The sequence below is a fragment of the Callorhinchus milii genome, unplaced genomic scaffold (assembly GCF_018977255.1).
Source record: "Callorhinchus milii isolate IMCB2004 unplaced genomic scaffold, IMCB_Cmil_1.0 Scaffold1, whole genome shotgun sequence".
NCBI classification, from domain to species: Eukaryota; Metazoa; Chordata; class Chondrichthyes; order Chimaeriformes; family Callorhinchidae; genus Callorhinchus; species Callorhinchus milii.
In genome coordinates, this window is record NW_024704742.1 from 134,687,643 (window position 1) to 134,708,480 (window position 20,838).

The window sequence follows — 20,838 nt, forward strand, 5'->3', positions numbered from 1 at the left end:
GAAATCTAATGCTGTGATTATCAGGGCCAGATTAAGGGATGTGGAGGGGGGGGGTCTAAAACAGATCACAATTGCGTACTCTTTGAACTGCACGGGCAAAATATGCAACAATACCGTTCTAAAATACTTCCTTCCATTGCTTGTAAACATACACAATATAAAATTACGTTTGTATAGCGTCTTACACGTTTGGAGGGCATCCCAAGGCGCAGGTCAGGGATTTGGACCCGAACGGGGGGTGGGTGGGTGGGGGTTGGATTAGGGAGCGCGGAGAGCAGGACGGTGGCCAAAGGCGTGGTCGAAGAGCTCATCCCGCTCCTCGTGCGGAGGAGGGGGGGGGGGGGGGCGGTTGGTGTTTGTGGGCGCGGAGCTGGCGAGGGGAGGCTCGGGTTGTGGTTGTGGGAGGGGCCGTGTCTCTCTCATTGGGTTTAAATTTTAGGTTTGAGCAACATTTATAGAGATATACCTACATACTAACTTTGTGTGACTGATGTACAAGAACATCCAAATCCCTCTGAACACCAACACTACCTAGTCTTTCCCCCTCTAGAAAATAATCTGTTTTCTATGTTTACAACCTAGGTGAAAACTTCACACTTCCTACAATATACTCCATATGCCACCTTCTTGCCCACTCTCCTAGTCTGTCTACTTCCCTTTGCATTCTTCGTGTGTCATCCTCATCGCTTACTCTCCCACCTATCTTCGTACCGTGGCTTGTCTAATCGTTGCTCATTCTTCTATTATTGGGGGTCATCTTACATCCTATCTGCTGTCTCTAGGGCCTGGGTAGCCCCCTTATAAGGCAGTGACCAAAATTATATGCAGTCCTTCAGTTGAGGCCTAATGTATATAGCTTGAGTAAGACGTCTGGTGATCCCAACTCTACTGATTTAGCAATATAGCTAGAATTCTGTTGTTTATTGCTGCTTCAAGCTCATCCTAAACACCTCTCTCTGTCAGATCCAACCAAGGACCTGTCTACATCTTCTTCAGGATGTCACTTTTTGGAAAGAGAAGGGAGTTTCTCCCTGTATCCTGGCCAACAATCTATCGCATTAGTAAGCAGTCTTTCACCTCATAGCTGTTGTCTGACCTTGCTAAGGGTAAATGGCTGCTGCATTTGTCTATTAACAATTCCTTTGCTTCACAGTAATTTTTGTGAAACGCTTTTGAGATGCTTTAATGCAACATTATAAAATACGGGTTCTTCTTCTTCTTCTTCTTCTTCTTCTGCCTTCCCCCACCTCCGCAACATCTCCCGGCTCTGCCACTGTCTCACACCCTCAGGCCGCTGAGACTCTCATTCGAGCATTCATAACATCCAGGCTTATGCAAACTCCTTGCTTGTCGGCCACCCCAACTTCTCCCTCCACAGGCTGCAGATCACCCAGAACTCTGCAGCCCGTGTCCTCTCCCGCGCCAGGCTCCGCGACCCTATCGCCCCCGTCCTCACTCGACTCCACTGGCTTCCCATCACACAGAGGATACAGTTCCAAGATCCTGGTCCTCACCTTCCAAGCCCTCCATTGCCTCGCACCCCCTTATCTCTGAGACCTCCTAAGCCCCTACTATCCTGGTCGCTCCCTCTGCTCAGCGCCTCAACATTGGCGGGCGGGACTTCTGCCACTCCGCCCAAACCCTCTGGAACTCCATCCCGCAGTCCCTCCGCCCTCGCCCCGGCCTCCTTCAAGACCCGTCTTGACGACCCTCTTCTTCGACCGTGCTTTCGATCTCCCCTCCTCCTCCTCCCCACCCCTGCCCCCAAGCCTGAGCCCCCGAACCCCAGCCCGAACCCCCCAGCCCCAACCGCCCACTCCCAGTCAGAGCACCCGAGCCCCCCAGCCCCAACCGCCCAGACCCCCAGCCTGAGCCCCGAGCCCCCCCAGCCCCCAGCCAGAGCCCCCAGCCTGAGCGCCCCAGCCCGAGCCCCCCCAGCCCAGAGCCCCCCAGCCTGAGCGCCCGAGCGCCCCAGACCCCCAGCCCGAGTCCCCAGCCCCCAGCCCGAGACCCCAGCCTGAGACCCCCAGCCCGAGACCCCAGCCTGAGACCCCCAGCCTGAGACCCCCTGCCCCCCGCCCCAGCCCGAGCGTCCCAGCCCCCAGCCCCCCCGGCCCCAGCCCCCCCAGCCCCCCCAGCCCCCCGGCCCCAGCTCGGGTCCACGGCGCTGACTGTCCGGCGTGAAAGGCCCTTTACGAAATATAACCAAACATGAGGGACAATCATGACTGCAGTCTCCCCCTCCCCTCCCCTCCGCGCCCCCCACCCCGCGGGGCCACGTGTCCGGGCCGCCCTCCTCGTGGCTGATGCAATCAGCGGGGCGGCTCTTGCTGAGCCAACGCAACTTGATCATCGGGTGCGCCGGGACTGCGCAGGCGCTCGGGGGGCGCGAGAGGGGCGGGGCCAGGTGCCCGTCACTCCACCCCACCCCTCGTCCAATAGGCGGCGAGGACGTGGCGGTTTCCACCGCCGCCCCGCCCCCCTCCGGGCCAGCAGGTTAGGTTGCGGGCAGAGCCGGCGAGGCTGAGATTGTGGGCGGGGCCGTCTCTCCCTCTCCCTCTCTCTCCAGTGCTTTACCTTTCACCCCCTCCTCCCTCTCCCCTCTCACTCTATCGCAGCTCAAACAGCCCAGAGGAGTCATGTCGGCCGGGGACGCGAGCGAGCAGACGGCGCAGCTGTCACTGGGTAAGAGGCCTCCACATCTCCCTCCCTCTGAATCTCCCTCCCCCCCCACATCTCCCTCCCCCCCCCACATCTCCCTCCCCCCCTCTGTATCTCCCTCCCCCCTCATCTCCCTCCCCCCCTCTGTATCTCCCTCCCTACTCTGTATCTCCCCCCCCCCCCCCACTGTATCTCCCTCCCCCCACATCTCCCTTCCACCCACTGTATCTCCCCCCCCCCACATCTCCCTTCCCCCCATATCTCCCTCCCCCCCACATCTCCCTCCCCCCACTGTATCTCCCTCCCCCCACTGTATCTCCCTTACCCCCATATCTCCCTCCCCCCACTGTATCTCCCTCCCTTCCCCCCCATATCTCCCACCCCATATCTCCCTCCCCCCACTGTATCTCCACCCCATATCTCCCTCCCTCTGTATCTCCCTCCCTTCCTCCCCATATTTCCATCCCTCTATCTCCCTTCCCCCCCATATCTCCCTCCCTCTGTATCTCCCTCCCTTCCCCCCATATTTCCCCCCCTCCCCCATATCTCCCTCCCTTCCCCCCATATTTCCCTCCCTCCCCATATCTCCCCCTCCCTCTGTATCTCCTTCCCCCCCTTCCCCCTCATATCTCCCTGCCTCCCAGTATCTTCCTCCCCCTGTATCTCCCTATCTCCTTCCCTCTCTTCCTGTATGTCCCTCCCTCTCCCCACTCGTATCTCTCTTCCCCTTATCTCTTGTCCCCCATCTATCTGCTTTTATCTCTCTGTCTCCCCCCCCCCCCCCCGCCTCCCCTCTTTCTATTTTAAAAAAATTATTTGGTCACTCAATCCACGACTGTTTGTGGGACACAATTGGCTGCAGCGTTTTGCCCACAAAATACACAGAAAATCACTTTACGGTATATTCTGTGAAGCGCTTTGAAACTGCTCAACAACGTGAAAAGGTGTTAAATCAAATGCAAAGATTATTATTATTTCTTTTTCTCTATCTTTCAACTTGCCTCCCCTCTCTCCCACCCTCTGGCTCTATATCTCTTTCTGTCTCGCCCTCCAGCTCAACAAAAAATATAAAAATAATATCAAATGCGAGGATTATTATTCTCTCTTTCCCTCCCTCTCTAGCACATTCCCTCCCTACCGTTCTCTCACATTCCCTCCCTCTTTCTATCTCTGGACATGCTTCACATTCCCTCCCTCTCTCTCTCAGGCAGAGGGAGGATCCTCTATTCATCATCATCATCATCATCCCGTAGGCACAGGAAGTGCAGGAGCATTGCCCTCTCCTTATCTTCCCCTTCCCCTGTTTGCTCCCCCTGGTTATAGGGGCTGGGCTGTTACCCTTTACCCCCTGGGTTATTAGGTCTAGGGTTTTACATTCCCTCCCCCATTTCAGCCCTTTGGTTATTGGTGTTGTGGTATTACTTTCCCCCCTTGTTATTAGGGGTGTGGCGTTCCCTCTTTCCCATCCCCAGTGATTGGGAGGAGCGGACTGGTTTCTTGGGTATCAGGAGTTGGAGGTAGACACCAGGGACATAGGAAGAGATTCATTTGGCATTTTATGGGAGTGTTATTTCCTCATCTGCATGCTCCCTCTGGGCGATGTCATCCGCAGACACGGGGTAAACTTCCGCATGTTTGCGGATGACTCACAAATCTACTTGGTCTCCTCCAGCATCGACTTCAGGCCCGGATGAGCGTAAACTTCCTGTCACTGAATGTGGACAAAGTAGAGCCATACACTTTGTCTCCCGTCAATGTCTTCACACCTGCGTATCTAAACTCCTCAACCTCCCTGGGCTCTCCCTCAGACTCACCAAACCAGTGTGCAACCTAGGCATCTGGTTCGACCTCCAGCTGTCCTTCCTCTCCCACATCTGGTCCCTGACCAGCATGGCCTTCCTCCACCTCTGCCACATTGCCCATCTCCGACCATACCTTACCCCAAATGCAGCCAAAACCCTCGTGCATGGGTTTGTCGCCTCCTGCCTGGATTATTCAAAAGCGCTCCTCGCCAGTCTCCCCAGCTCCACTATTCCAAAAAAATCCAGCTCATTCAGAACTCTCCTGCCCACATACTTACCCGGACCAAACACCAGTTGTGGCCAGACTCACTGGGCTCCCCATCACCGGACGGATTGACTTCAAGATCCTCACCCTCGCGTTCAAATCCATTCATTCTCTGGCACCTCTCTACCTCTCCAACCTTCTCACTCCCTAGTCTGCTCGACTGGCATCAGCCTCGTAATTGTCCCTCTCACCCTCCGCTCCCCCATTGAAGATTGCGCTTTCGGCCACTATGCCCCGAAACTATGGAATACTCCCTTAATCCCTCCGCCTTGTCCCCCTCTCTACCTCCTTTTTCAAGTGTCACCTTTACGACCGTGCTTACGGTCACCTTCCCCCCGCTCCTCCCTCCGGCTCAAAATCAGGCTCTGCTACTGTTAAGCGCTCTGAGACGCTACCTGCGTGGAGGATGCTTGTTGTTATTTATGGGGGAAGAGATAGTCCACTGAGGGTTGATTTCTTTGTAGGTAATTTATGGAGCTAGGGAGCAGAGTAAAGAAGCACTGGTTATAATTGTTCCTCAAAAAGGGCTTTTGATGGACATAATAACTGCTGCTGCTTTTCCTCTTGACAACTAAAAGAGTGAGAATTAATATTTTGTAGATGAACTGTACGTGTCTGATCGTGAAGGGGATGATTCAGCAGGCACAGGAACGAAAGAGAAACCATTCAAGACAGCTCTTCGGGTAAAAAAAAATTCATTCTCTTTGTGTTCTCAAAGTTGAAGCTCTTCTGTTTCATTTTAAACGTTCTCGTGAGCCTTGCATTCATTTAGTTTTTGTCTTTTAGGCACTGACTGCATATGGGAAGGAGCCATTCCCTACTATTTATGTAGATTCCCAAAAGGAAGGCGAGGTACAGTGTGTTTCCTTTTGCTTCAGCTTTCCCAAACCATCCGTATGAACATGCAAAGAACTAACGCGAGATCGGTATTGTCCTATAGAAATTGCTGAACAGCCACGGGTGTGCCTAGGGCAACACCGTTTTAGCCACATGCACTAATGTTAGTAGAAAATGCCCTACATACACTTACATAATACAGCTAAATGTACTTCATGTATGTTTATATTTATGTTTACTTAACCCACATTTATTTTTCTTTCGTGAGACATGGCAGATCCAGTGTTTTCAAACGTGTTACACACTGTTTTAACCGATAACCAACAAGCAGTAACCAAGGAAGTAAAGCACACGCAATCATGAACCATTCACCCACTTTACTTTTCGTCTTACCATTTTACCAACAAACGTACAAAAACATCAAAGAATACATATAGATAGATATTTGGGGATGACACATTTTCAGGGCTAAATGGAGAGAGTGGTGGAGAGCACTTTCACAGAGCCAGCACGGACACGATGGGCTGAATGGCGTCTTTCTGTGCCGTATAATTCTACGATTCTATGATATGCCCTATGTATACGAGTTTTGCGATCACATGTTCAATGACTCATTTTTTATTTACTGGTCACAAGTACAATTTCCCCATCTCTGGATTCCCAATTCGTTAGGTGTGACTATGGCTAACGTATTGGACAACACTGCAATAGATCAAACTGTGCAAATGCAGAACAATTAGAAATATTGTTAGACTGGCGTTATGAAAGAGGATTGACGTAGCAAGGTTGCATTTTAGGCAAACCTGCCGACAGTTACCAATACATTATCTTTTGCAATGAAGTTTGTGTCGCTGCCTATATTCATGTGGAGTCCTGTAGCTCAGTGGTTAGAGCACTCGCTTTGCAAGCGAGAGACCTGAGTTCAATTCCAGGCAGAGGGCGAAACCTGGCAAGTTTCCTTACTCCACACAGAGCCTAATAATAATCCCTCCAAAACCAAAAACAATAATAAATTGGTCATTTTCAATCTACGACTGTTTGTGGGACATTGCTGTGCGCAATTGGCTGCCGCGTTCGCCCACAAATATACAGTCAATTCAGGGTGTTCTGTGAAGCGCTTTGGGACGCCCTCCCGACGTGAAAAGCGCTATATCAAATACAACGATTATTATTATTATTGCTGTGAATGCTTCGTCTGAACAGAACTGGCTTATTGACAGTTTGGGTGGTGCGAGACAAGGAATTAAAAGGGAACAAGGAAGAAATAGGGGATTAAGATAATCACCTTGTCATTGCAGTAATAAATTGAAGTTAACTCTTTTACTTCCAGTGAAATGATCACGTTCACAGGAAGTTCACATATTGCAAGGCCACATTCAATAATTCAATAATCTATCTTTCAGCGCTGGGATGTTATATCTAACACACAGCTGAAAAATGTCAAGAAGCTCTGGCAACGAGGACAGGTGAAGAATGAAGCAGCAGCCCAAAAGGAGGTGAGTGTTAACAGAAAACTGCGAGTCGCCATTCATACCCCTAATGTTTGACATACTAGCTCGTCTGTTCTTTCCATTACTGATGTTCAGAATATAAAGGTTTTCTCCTGTTCCCACCTGTCTCTCCTGAAGTATTGCCTTGCTACGGTACAGTTCCAAGAGCATTTAAGTGTCAGTTCCTAATGTGTGTTAGCTAAGGCTTCTGTGTGTTAGTGGGCCTTGTGGAGAGGAGGCTGGATTTAAAGACTGATGGGGAGTGGGAGTGACAAAGAGGCAGAAAGAAGTAGTTTAAGTAGTTAAGAGGAGTTTAGCACTCAAAATTCCTACTCCAGTTAATATGCACAGGCTGACAATCAACCTTTGATTAAGGTGCGGGGACAATAAATATTTAAACGACCCCTGCTTTATGTATGTCAGCAAAATTATTTCAGGCAGACTAGTTCCTGGAGGGTGCAGTCCAGGCACATTGCTGTATGTAATTCGATACTAATTGCATTCTCTGAACACACAGAGATTGAGGTTGGGGTGAAACTGTCAGTCCTGCCTCGATTGTATAGGATGTCGCATCTAAGCTTGACTCTCCCCACACGGCTGCCACACATACACTACAGTGGTGGGTTCCAAAGAGAGACCAGTACGGGTAACCTGGCCTATTTTAACCTTCTTATCCCTGGGAGTTAGGGAGTTAAAGCATAATTTAGCCAATTTAGTTTAATTGAAATAATTTAGTCAATTGACTGCCACATTTAACCCACAAAATACACAGTCACTCCACTTTACAATATATTCTGTGAAACGCTATGAAATATTTCAATGACGTGATCAGGTGCTACATCAAATGCAAGAACTATTATTATTATTATTACCCCATGCAACAAGATCTGAGAACAGCAAACTCAACAAGAACTGTGGTTTGAAGCACAAAGTTCCTGGTTGTAAGTTGCAGCTCTAACCACTGCATCATCAGAGCTGCCGTGCCCTCAGGAACCAAAGATCTTGTGGTACAGGCGAGTGGGTGCTCCTATCAACACATGGTTTATAGGATGCCAAATTCAACCTTTATTATTTTAAAACGAATATCACTCTCAACAGATTGAAGATGCGTTACGCCGAGAGAAGAATCTGGAAGAGGCCAGAAAGGTAGTCATTAAACTGGACCCCAGTCTTCCAGAGCCAAAGTTGGTAAGTAATATTTGAAAAGTAACAGAGCATCAGTCCTCTTCAACTGGTAAGCAATCCATTCCAGACAAGAGCCCTGTACAGTCTGGTTGAAGTCTCTTGACTTTGAAGTTTGGTGGGCCTTGTGGGGAAAAAAATTAACTTTTAACTCAAATATTGAGATAATCCTTTCAGGACTGCGACTTAGACATGGGTTCGGTAAACGTTTCTACTTTCTTATCCATCAGTGAATGAACTGATGTGGTTCTGTGCACATTGAAGGTGTCTGAGCCCTTAGCAGGACTTGATATTTGTGGGAAAGACCTGACACATCACCAATCGCTCATTGGCACAAAAATGCATGTTCAGTTAGTAAGTATAAAGACAATAATTGCTCACAGCAATAGGATTGCACAGGAGTGGAATAGAAACTGAGGTTCATCTGGTGATCTCAAGAGTTCTTTAAAAGAAATGTGCACTGCTCTTATCTCTTGTCTCTTAAATCAATCTCTGTGTCACATAATTATCTATTGAATTTGCTGATGCAGTCAGCCTCCACTGCCTCCCTTAGAATCCATTCCATGTATTCACTGCTCTCATAAAAAGTAATGGGATCTCAACTTGTCTATTCCCTTTCCCTCTTCTGAGCTTGCCAATAAATTGTGTGCTGCCCTGGAAATCTGCGTTTACACTTCTATTAAGCTTTTGTGGCTTTTCCCTCAAAGTAACACTGTTTATACTGCTTTGAGGATTTGTGTTTGCGACAGAACTGTGCCTGTATCTGGAATGTGTTGGATGCGGATAAACCTTGAATTTCTTTTCTGCAGGTGAAAATACGAGACACTGAAGCTCATCGAGGGCAGCGAGTGAAGATCTTTGGCTGGATTCATAGATTACGCAGACAAGGTGCGATTTCTGCCTTTGAGATTATTGCCTAGAACCTTTCTAGGGTGGAAACATTACTCAGTTTCTGTAATTGTCTTTGCAGGAAAGAACTTGATGTTTGTGGTTCTGCGAGATGGCACAGGATTCCTGCAGTGTGTGTTCAGTGATAAATTGGTACAGAAGCCTATGTTTTCCTCCTTATTAAGATTCATTAAATAATATTGCTTAAAGTGTGGTGGTTATTACCAATGCAGGTCTTCATAACTCCTGCCTTAACCTTTAGGAAATAACATAATGGGATAAAATACATAAGTAGCTTGGGACATATCCGGAATGCGAACTAGATGGATCTTGGTCTTTTTTCATCTAGCATTTCTTATGTTCTTAACCGTGTTCACAGACTGTTCACTTTAGCAACACAATCATTGCTTGCAATAATATAAATATTTTGGGATCACTAATTAATTTGAAATGTACCTCCTTACTTGGCTGTGTTTTATGTTGTGTTTGTATTCCAAACAATTTAGCCGCAAACCATGGTAAGTGTTTGTTTTTAAATGTTATTCATCAGAACGTAAAACAATTCTGCTTTTCCTCTTGCAGTGTCAATGTTACAATGCACTGGTCCTGTCCACAGAGAGCTCCGTTGCACTTTATGGTACCTTGAAGATTGTACCAGAAGGGAAGATGGTAAGGATATGATGAACACATAAGAAAAGTGTAGGAAAAAGAACAACCCGGATAATTTGTCTCATGCACATCTTGCTCCTATTCCAACCTCTGACTGAGCTGTGTTTTATCCCAAGCCCAGAATCAATCTTCTCTTGAATGAAGAATCTCCTCTCTTTCAAGTCCCATTTGAAAACTTTTCCTGTTCGACCGTGCTTATGCCACCTCCCCCGTCCCCCAGGTTTGGAGTCGAGCTCCGCCACTGTTAAGCGCTCAGAGACACTACCCTGCATGGAGGGCACTATATAAGTGCACCGTTGTTTCTAGTATCTTCAAAAAATAAATTGGCAGCAACTTTTTAAGCATTGATGTCTTTTCAAATATTGACAACGTGCAGTTTTTTTCAACTATGCACTTTCTGTGTGAATGAAAGGGAGACTGAGTATTATTAATGTAGTTAACTTAAGGGCAAATGAAAACCAGTGAGGGCTTCTGATGAGGAAAGATGTTCCTTTCTATGCATCCACTTCTGCTTTAATGTGGTGCCTTGACTCTTTCCTCAGGCTCCTGGTGGGCACGAATTGATCTGTGATTACTGGGAGCTGATCGGCCTGGCCCCACCTGGAGGTGCAGACAATTTGCTGAACGAGGAATCTGACGTAGACGTGCAGCTCAACAATCGTCACATGATGCTGAGAGGGGAGAACATGTCCAAGATTTTCAAAGTGCGCTCCGCACTGATACAATGCTTTAGGGACCACTACTTTGACCGCGGCTACTTTGAGGTACGTTACTTGCCGTCTTCTTTGTGCCTCGTGAGCAAGAGGTTGACAGTAAATCTGGTGCAGCAACTTCTGAATAATCTTTCAACTGTGCAACTGTGTGTGTGGGGGGGTGGGCAGATGTTTGTCTTGTCTGAAGGACGGCACCTCCAACAATGCAGCACACCCCCAGCACTGTATTGGTGGTGTCAGACTGGACTGAGAGTTAAAAGTCCTTACTTACAAGAAGATTAGAAGGGTTCCACAAGGGTTAGAAATTAATCTTTCTAACCCATCCATTTTGTTGTTGTTGCTCTTTGGGTTCACATTGCCTGGCCACAAGTGAACACCCAACTATGACAGTACGTGAGAGGAGAAGTGTTTAATTTCTACATGTTGAAGCAACTGAGCATTTTGGTTGATGTATTTTTAATCCTCCAGATCACTCCCCCGACATTGGTGCAGACACAGGTGGAGGGAGGTTCCACTCTCTTCAAAATGAACTATTTTGGTGAGGAAGCCTTTCTGACCCAGTCTTCTCAACTGTACTTGGAGACCTGCCTGCCTTCCCTTGGGGATGTTTTCTGCATCGCCCAGTCCTATCGTGCTGAACAGTCTCGGACACGCAGACACCTTGCAGAGTCAGTAACCTTTCTTTTTGTGAGCATTTACATTCCTTAACTGTCATGCTCTATCGTCTTGCTATTAAACTATTGGTTCATGAACACTAAAAACAGCAGTGAATTATGCAGGAACAATTTTAAGTTAACTCGGCAGCTCAAAATTTAAGGCTGTTCAATTGGTTTAAAAAACAGCTATTGACTTTATTCAATTAAGTTCACACTTAATTCACACTTTATTCAATTAAGTCCACACAGGTTTTTTGATCGTTTCGAATCATTTTCGAATTGCACATCTTGTTTTGTAGTCTATATACAGTAAACTCCTGATAACATCACTCCAAGGTAAAAGAGTCCCATAGTGTAGTGGTTAGGACCCGTGTTCAATTCCCGGGCGGGACAAAACCATAGGCAAGTTTCTCCACACGCCTAGCACTTGTTTACCTAACAGTAAGTTGGAAACCAGTTAGTCATTTGGCAAATCGCTTTCCGGGGGTAATATTCCCACAAAAAAAGAATTTGGTCACTCAATCCACGACTGTTTGTGGGACACTTGTGCACAATTGGCTGCAGGGTTTCGACCACAAAATAGCCCCAGTCAATCCACTTTACAATCTATTCTACAAAGTGCTTTGAGATGTCTCAATATGTGACAAGATGCTATTTCAAATATAAGGACTAGTATTATTACTTTGCCACAGAAGGTGGTTTGTTATTCAGAGCACAAGATTCCAGTGAGACATAGAGAGTACATGACCTGAAGAACAAAAAGAATTTACAAACAGAAGTTTTCCCAAGAGACCAAACAGCCAAGTGAAAATGAAACCTAAGATAAGAAATGAAGCATTTACAGGAAAAAGGAGTATTTAGGAGCAGAGTGTTGCTAATCTCTCTCACCCTCACCCCCCCCCCCCCACCATACACAGAAACACATTGAATTAGACCATCTTGCCCACAAAATACCTGCAGTCAATCCACTTTACAATATATTCTGCAAAGTGCTTTTGAGATGCCTCAATGTTGTGATAAAGCAGTATATATGTTATATTATATATCAAATGTAAGAAATATTATTATTATTTTGCACAGAAGATTGTTATTCAGAGCCCCAGAACAATAAGGGGCACAAGATTCCAGTGAGACATAGAGAGTACATGACCTGAAGGACAAAAAGAACTTATAAACGGAGATATTCCCAGAGACACAAGGCCAAGTGAAAATGAATTTAAGATAGGAAATAAACCATTTACAGGAAGACGAGAGTTTAGAAAATATGCGTGGGCAATCTCTCTCTCTCTCGCACACAAACTCCTCCCACCACCACTCCCCTCACTGATTGAACTAGGCCATCTTTACATCCCCTGTCCCCTTCCACTACATCAGCAGAAGCTGTGTTTTCAGCCACTAAGCCCCAAAACCAAACGGCTAAGTGAAAATGAAACTAAGATAAGAAATAAGGCATTTATAGGAAAACGAGTATTATATAGGTGTTGCTAATCTCTCACACCCTCAGCCCCTCCCCCCCACCCACCGCCACACACACAAACACAATTAATTGGGTCATCTTTATATCCCTCGAGCCCTTCCACTACATCAGCAGCCGTGTTTTCAGCCACTAAGCCCCAAAACTCCCAGCCTCAATCCCTCCACTTTGCTCCCTCCTTATCCATCTTCAGATCTCACACGAAGACCTTCCTTTTTGACCGTACCTACGCTCATCTCCCCTCTTCCCCCGGCTCAGTGTCAAGCTCCACCATTGTTAAAGAGCTCTAAGACTCTACGCTGTGTGACCGGCGCTTGTGCTGCAAAAATGCAAGTTGTTGAATCGAGCAACAATACTAAAAATAGCCATCCTTTCATTACTGGTTTATCATGGGATTTACAGGGTTGGATAGACCGCAGTCATAGATGGTTGTTAGTCGATTGATAGATTGCTTTCTGGGGGTAATAATCCCTTCAAAAAAATTATTATTATAAGAGCTCAGTGACTAGTTATCTGGAGTGGCTAGATGAGCATAGGTCCTCCAGGATCACAATGGTGCGATGTGACTGGTGTGTGTGATCAGCGAAGGTTGGACTTGTATGCTCAGATGCGTTGCAGAGGCCTCTCATCTATTGCAAGGCACCAGATCGGGCACGGAGCCTCTGCAAAGTAACACGCAATCTTAAGGGACTAGTTGTTCTGATCAGTTTCATACCTGTGGTTAATCACAAACACCTTCTATATTATCGCGAAAGCCTGTTTTTTTGTGTGGGTGTGTGTAAGATATCTAAAATTCTCGTTTTCCTGCACACTCCACCTCACTGAGCCAGTCCAGAACCTTGGGGTCTTGTTTGACCCTCAACTATCCCTTCTACCCCACATCTGTGCCATAACCCGCTCTGCCTTCCCCCACCTCCACAACATTGCCCGGCTCCGACACTGTCTCGCACTGCAGGCCGCCGATACCCTCATACATGCTTTCATTTCATCAAGGCTCGACTATGCAAACTCATTGCTTGTTGGCCTCCCCAACTCCTCCCTCCACAGGCTACAGATTATCCAGAACTCTGCAACCTGTGTCCTCTCCCTCACCAGGCTCCGCGAACCTATCACCCCAATCCTTGCCCAACTCCACTGGCTTCCCATCACACAGAAGATACAGTTCAAGATCCTGGTCCTCCCTTCAAAGCCCTCCACGGTCTTGCTCCCCCCTACCTCTGCGACCCCTTAGCATCCTGTTCGCTCAGGTCCATAACTCTGTCCAGCACCTTGGGACTTTCCTAACGTGAAAGACGCTTTACAAATGTAATTTTGTGTTGTTGTAAATGCTTTATTTGCTAACTTTGCTAACTTTAATTTTCACTAGCTCTAGGCCCTGACACTTGAAGAAAACTCTATTTATAAGTTCTTTTTTCTTCAGGTCACATCCTCTCTGGTTGATTATAAACATAATTGGCCAATGAGGGGATATGAGTTTCTATGATTTTTTAAAAAAATTACATAAATAATATTTAAGAATTTGATCACTGAATCCACGACTGCTGTGTGCAATTGGCTGCTACATTTATTCAACAATATATACAGTCAATTCACTTTACAGTATATTCTGTGAAGCGCTTTGAGACATCTTGAAGATGTGATCAGGAGTATATCAAATGCAAAGATTATTATGACGATTTTATTATAAATTTGAATTTTGAGTCTCACTTATGACATGATGGATGGAGCCATTCACATAGTCGAGTGCAGTAGAATTGCAGTGAGAGCACCTTCAATTGTCTCTAACTTACAGGTACACTCATATTGAGGGAGAATGTGCCTTCATCACCTACGATGACCTTCTGAACCGTCTGGAAGATCTGGTGTGTGACGTGGTTGACCGTATTCTCAAGTCACCGTTTGGAGATCTTGTGCGTGAATTGCATCCAGTAAGTGACAGGAAAACCTCTCTCTGTTTAGTGTAAAGATATCAGCCTGGCCATTTGTTCAACTTTTACACCACCCGTAGTAACCGCTAAATAAAATCAGGAGAAGCTACTTGGCTTGAATCTCTCTGTGTTAATGTCTTCTTTTGCGTTTTTTTTTAATTCAGGAATTTCAGCCGCCCAAGCGCCCGTTCAGGAGGATGAACTACACTGATGCCATCACCTGGCTCAAGGAGCACAACTATAAAAAGGAAGATGGAACTTTCTACGAGTTTGGAGAAGTGAGTGTTGCATTTTTATAACATCCCAGAGCCCTTGATAGTGGCGGAGCATGATGCCGAGTGGGGGGGAAGGTGACTGTAGGCACGGTCGAAGAGGAAGGTCTTCAGGCACGATATGAAGATGGGGAAGGATGGAGCAAGGGATAGAGGAAGAGTATTCTGGTGCAGGAGCAGTGTGAGACAGGAGAGAGATTTAGAGGGAAAGTGATATAGAAATATACTTGTCAGTGGACTTTGAGGGTAAGATGTGGGTTTGAATTGGTAACTGTCCCTGGGGGTGGAAGCTTAGGGTGGTGGTAATGGGAGGTTAGGTTTAAATCTGGGAGGTATTCAGTGGGCACCTCTGAGTTACATACTGTGATCTGTTAGTGTTGCCTGTTAATGGCTCGGTTACTCAGTGTAGTTACAAAGGTGGGGGGAGGGGGGAGAGACGTAGGATGTGGTGAATAGGATACTCAGCACAGATCATCACTGGTGTTTCATATAGATTCAACAAGTGATGAGAATAAGTTCAGCAAAATCTTAATAGCAACTATACTTACTTTTGATTTGGAGGAAGCAGCCAAGCATTGTAACTTACCGTATCAAGAATAACAAACAATGGGATGATCACTAGCAAGTATATAGCCTGTATCATGGAGAAAGTAAATCCAGAACAATGCTTTAAATAATGTCAAGGCAAAAGGACAAGACTCCCAGAGTTCTAAAGGACATGTTATCACAGAAACTGGGGAGAATTTCTTTGGCTAAGGGATGACCGACAGACAGGTTGTCGGGAGAGTGGTTGAGGCCAGGGCACTGAACAAGTTGAAGAGCTGGCTTGGTGCTGTAGGTAGGGTTGCTGTTAAAATGTTGCTAAACTTATTCCTATCACTTGTTAAATCTATGTGAAATACCAGTGATGATCTGTGCTGTGTATCCTATTTGTAAGATGACTCAGTGTTTAATAAGGGTAAGCTTTATGAGGTGGCAGAGAGCGTTGCTGAGAGTTTGCAAAGATGATAATGTTTGTATTTGGCATAGCTCTGGCGCTTACAGCATCAGCATCCAAGGCTGCACTCTCCACCTCTCAAAGCCGGTCAGGAACCTCGGTGTTCTGTTCGACCCTGAGCTGTCCTTTCTTCCTCATATCCGCACCACAACTGGCACCGCCTTCAATCACCTCCAGAACATCGCCAGACTACGGCACTACCTCACCCCTCACGCTGCTGAAACTCTGGTCCACGCCTTTATCACCTCAAGGCTGGACTATGGGAACTCTCTCCTCGCCGGCCTTCCCGCCACCTCCCTCCACACTGCAGGTCATTCAGAACTCTGCAGCTCGTGTACTGTCCCGCACCAGACACGGCGACCACATCACTCCCTCCCTCGCTCACCTCCACTGGCTCCCCATCCCCCAGAGGATCGAATTCAAGATCCTTATCCTCACCTACAAGGCCATTCACGACCTTTCTCCCTCCTACCTCTCTGACCTACTATCCCCCTACTTACCTGCCCGTACCCTCCGTTCCTCTGGCTCCGGTCTGCTTCACATCCCCCGCCCCAACTGCCCTACCATCGGTGGCCGGGCCTTCAGCCTCTCAGCCCCTCGGCTCTGGAACTCTATCCCCCAGTGCCTTCGCCTTGCTTCCTCCCTTTCCTCCTTCAAGGCCGGTCTCAAGACCCTTCTCTTTGACCGTGCCTTCAGCTCCCCTCTCGACTCTCTACCCCCTCCTCGCTCCCTCCCTTCCCTCCCCTCACCATTTCCCCCCTGCTCGGTTCCTGACTCAACTGTACTGCACCTTGGGACGTCCTCCCGACGTGAAAGGCGCTCTATAAATGGAATCTTGTTGTTGTTGTTGTAGCGCCTTTCATGTCAGTAGGACATCCCAAAGTCCTTCACAGGATTTACTGTGAAGTGGAGTGACTGCGTTTGTGGGCGGACACTGTTCGAGGCCAGTTAGTTACAGTCATGTGCCATGAACAAAATTAACCTTTTATGCTTTTCTCCTACAGGATATTCCCGAGGCTCCAGAGAGAATGATGACCGACACGATCAACGAGCCAATTCTGCTGTGTCGCTTCCCTGCTGAGATCAAGTCTTTCTACATGGAGCGCTGCCCGGAGGATCGCAGGCTGACTGAATCGGTCAGTTCCTAGGTAGCACGTGTAGCCATTGTGGACGGCTCGTTGAAGTCAAACACATCTGTGCATTGGCCCAAATGGAGCAGGTCCTCCAAAGAGCTTTTAGATTTATAGCCAAATGATCTGTGCAGGTTACATTCTGTGTCCTGGGTGCTGTTTGACAATAGGTTTTGATTTGGACTGGGGAAAGCAAGCTTAGTATTTCCTTCAGATCCTTGCTGTCCCCCACTCTGTCTCAGTCTCTATCTCTGCCTCTCTCTCTCTCTCTCTCTCTCTCTCTCAAGTCTTCTGTCCTGTTGAAAATAAACAAAAGAAGAAGGGAGCTTTGTAACTAAACAAAAACTGAGGTGAACTGACTGACTGTTGCACAGCTGCATGTAATTGATGCTGTTGTACTGTAGCCTGTAATTTAATAATCTTTACATTGGATTTGTCCATGTCTTGGAGACTGTGCTGTGCACGTGGATGGTATCTCATTACCCCCAATACGCCGCTTGCATAAAATAGAGCTCAGAAAAGACTCCAGACGTCTGCATTCCTCACGGTCATTACTTTTATGCTAATAATGCTAAGGTTTAAGATCAGTTAGAACTCAATTTTAGTGTGGACGAAGGTTTTCCACAGTTCTTGAAATGACTTGGGACTGACAGCTACAAGGGTACAATGAGCAAATTTCCGGTAAATTGTCGTTGTGTAACTTGATTTGTTTAAGAGAAAATGTTATTGAAACAATCTTTGTGTTCAGACCAAACGTGCGCGTGTTGTGAAACCTGAAGTTTTTGTTTGTAACCTCGTAGACAGGACTAAAGGAATAATTTGGTTTCTGATGTTATAATCTGAGCTGTTTTCCAGGTTGATGTTCTGATGCCGAATGTTGGTGAGATTGTGGGAGGATCGATGCGTATCTGGGACAGTGATGAGCTGTTGGAGGGTTACAAACGTGAAGGCATTGATTGCACTCCATATTACTGGTACACTGACCAGGTAAGTTAGAAATTTGTCTGGGTTTCTCTTGAAAGAGGCAGTGTTATTTGCAGGATGTCCTCACCAGCACAAAACTTTGCATCCATCACGCCAATCCTCACCAGGCTCCAGCTGGCTCCCTGTTCCCGAACAGATTTCAAGCTTTCAATCCCTTCACACTCTACAACCAGAAGCAAAACCAACATAGCCTTGAGGGCCCAAACAGCTTTATCATCTGATGTAATTTCAGTGGACTTGCAATGTTTTTAAACTACTAGCAGTAAAATGCTGATATGTTTGAGAGGAAGCTCGACTTTCACATAAGGGAGAAGGGTAATAATAATAATATTCCTTGCATTTGATGAAGCGCCTTACGGCTTCGAGATATGTCTGGTCTCCAAGCAGTTTACAGAATATACTATAAAGTGAATTTACTGTATATTTTGTGGGCGAAATGCGGCAGCCAGTTACGCACAGCAATTGTATTGCTTGTAATTGTAGTAATTAATTGTAAATATAATAATAAATAATTATACAGGAGGAAGTAAGCACCTTGGGACGTCCTCCCTGTGTGAATAATTTGTTGCTGTAAACAGTGAGTTCAGACTAGTGTTGAGTAAACCCTGGCAAGGGCCCTGATTTCATGCTGTACATTTTTTGTAAATTTTTGTTAACGTACGTAGTCACATGTGGCTCATCAGATTTAGTATACGGTTGGCCGGTTAGATTTCTGTATGCAGTAACTTATTCTTTCCTCTCCAGCGTAAATATGGCACGTGTCCACATGGCGGATATGGATTGGGGCTGGAACGTTTCTTAACTTGGCTTGTCAACAGGCACCATATCAGAGATGTCGTCTTGTACCCACGTTTCGTTCAGCGTTGCAAACCGTAATGCCTCAACTAATTCTCAATGTTCTGCAAGATTGAAGGAAATCTGAGCACCACTTAGAAACAAACCACAGCTGATTAAACATTGCATGTCATTTAAAAAATGTTTGCTTACCTGTTTCCTTAACATGTAACCTACAAGCAATTATTGTATACCAACTCCTAATCCACTGCTGTATTAAATGACCCCAAAGAGGATCGTCTGCAAAGAGTTTTCTTTTTCTTCAGTGTCTTTTTGGTTCATTAAATGTATACAAAAAGAGAATGGTTAACTCTACCGACTGCATACTTACCCAGACCAAACTCCTTACCCACATCTTACCAGTTCTGGCCAGGCTCCACTGGCTCCACCATCACCGAATGGATCGACTTCAAGATCCTCACACTTGTGTTCAAATCCCTTCATTCTCCCTACCTCTCTGACCTCCTCACTCTCCAATCCACCACCTGGCATCTTTGCTCGATTGGCACTGGCCTCCTGCTCATCCCTTGCACCCTCTTCCCCCACCACCACCATTGGAGGCTGTATTTTCAGCCACTACGCCCTGAATCTGTAGAACACTAATCCTCAATCCCTCCACCTTGTCCCCTTTTTCAAATCCCGCCTGAAAACCTTCCTTGGCCATGCTGATGGCCACCCCCCCACCTCGGAGTCAGGCTCCATCACTGTTCAGCACTCTTGAGACACCACCCTGTGTGTAGGGTGCCACATAAGTGCATGTTGTTGTTAACCATTGAATGCCCAAACTGGTTGCAGAGGTAAGCAGGTATTGCTTAGTTAAGCTCCAAGTCTCCCAACTAGTGGAACTGTTGCTCAATGGGAAGGGACATGTGTCTGAGTTGTAGACAGAAAGATGGTTGCAATGCTCTCACCCTTTTCATGCTGAGCTCTATTGCCACCAATACACTTGAAGGGAGTTGCTGGTACCTACCATTCACTTAGTGAGAGTTCAAGCCTGTGCTTGTCACTGGGACATCTTTCTGACGTGAAGGGCGCTATACAAGTATAATTGTTGGATGTCAAATGACCAATTAGTGACTCCTCCTTGGTGTAGAGAGGTAAGGGTCTTCCGGGAGCTGAAGTGGCTCCAAGGTGACCATGGAATGTCTGAATCGAGCCAGCCCTCTATGGTGGTCTAGTCCACTTTCTGAGGCAGATAACCACCAGTATTCCAGGGCACTGCTGCTGACAGCACAGCATTTGAAATAATAGTTTGAAATAATATTTTCATAAAAATATCTGACCCATGTTGCGTTTCTCTATCACAGTGTAACTGATTTTATTAATTTTTTTAAGTGTGTGATTTAACTGAGCTGATTGAGCCTTGAGGTAACACCTAGAATCTGACAGAAAGAATTGCTTAACTTATTTATATTTAAGAGTGAAGGTTTATTTGAATATGGACTGGGTGGAATAAATTTAAATATCGATAATTTATACACTAGAAAAAGCAATATACTATATATTTGATATGCAAATTCAACTTCATCATCAAGTTCTCAAACCTGTATTTCCTTCTTAGTTGTGTTTTACTTATGTTTTTTTATGCCTCTGTTTTGGTGACCCATGGATCCATTATATAATTGTGCTATCAACACTTGAGTAAGATACGACTGTTTGTGGGACATTGCTGTGCGCAATTGGCTGCCGCGTTCGCCCACAAATATACAGTCAATTCACTTTACAGTGTGTTCTGTGAAGCGCTTTGGGACGTCCTCCCGACGTGAAAAGCGCTATATCAAATGCAAGGATTATTATTATTATTATTATTATTGGCAGGACGTGGAAGGGAGGACCAGTCATCAATTGACTAACAACCGGGTTCCTACTTACTGTTAGGTTAAACAAAGGCGTGTGGAGTAAGGAAACTTGCCTAAGGTTTCGCCCTGCCTGGGAGTTGAACCCAGGTCTCTCATTTGTGAGGTAAGTGCTCTAATCAGAACACTACACTCCACTCCTAAGTGATAGCCAGAATGCACAGTAGCTCAAAATAAAAAAATTTATACTTCGCCTCAGA

The 20,838-nt window shown here is 46.3% G+C and overlaps 1 protein-coding gene across 1 annotated transcript; it reads left to right on the forward strand.

Moving 5' to 3' along the window:
• The first annotated feature begins 2,491 nt into the window (after positions 1–2,491).
• On the forward strand, positions 2,492–19,016 carry nars1 (asparaginyl-tRNA synthetase 1). Its single transcript, XM_042335974.1, has 15 exons — positions 2,492–2,685; positions 5,329–5,411; positions 5,515–5,580; positions 6,969–7,061; positions 8,154–8,243; positions 9,047–9,125; positions 9,208–9,278; positions 9,708–9,794; positions 10,337–10,558; positions 10,976–11,175; positions 14,430–14,565; positions 14,730–14,843; positions 16,839–16,970; positions 17,820–17,951; positions 18,693–19,016. The coding sequence occupies exons 1-15, from the start codon at positions 2,640–2,642 to the stop codon at positions 18,822–18,824; spliced, it is 1,683 nt and encodes a 560-aa protein (XP_042191908.1). The 5' UTR covers positions 2,492–2,639; the 3' UTR covers positions 18,825–19,016.
• The last annotated feature ends 1,822 nt before the right edge of the window (positions 19,017–20,838 follow it).

Bases quoted from the DNA above. Each gene is read 5' to 3' on its own strand.
- nars1 (XM_042335974.1), top strand. From the start codon at position 2,640: ATGTCGGCCGGGGACGCGAGCGAGCAGACGGCGCAGCTGTCACTGG. The intron at 2,686-5,328 runs GTAAGAGGCCTC...AATATTTTGTAG, and splicing joins GACGGCGCAGCTGTCACTGG to ATGAACTGTACGTGTCTGAT. The intron at 14,566-14,729 runs GTAAGTGACAGG...TTTTTAATTCAG, and splicing joins TTGTGCGTGAATTGCATCCA to GAATTTCAGCCGCCCAAGCG.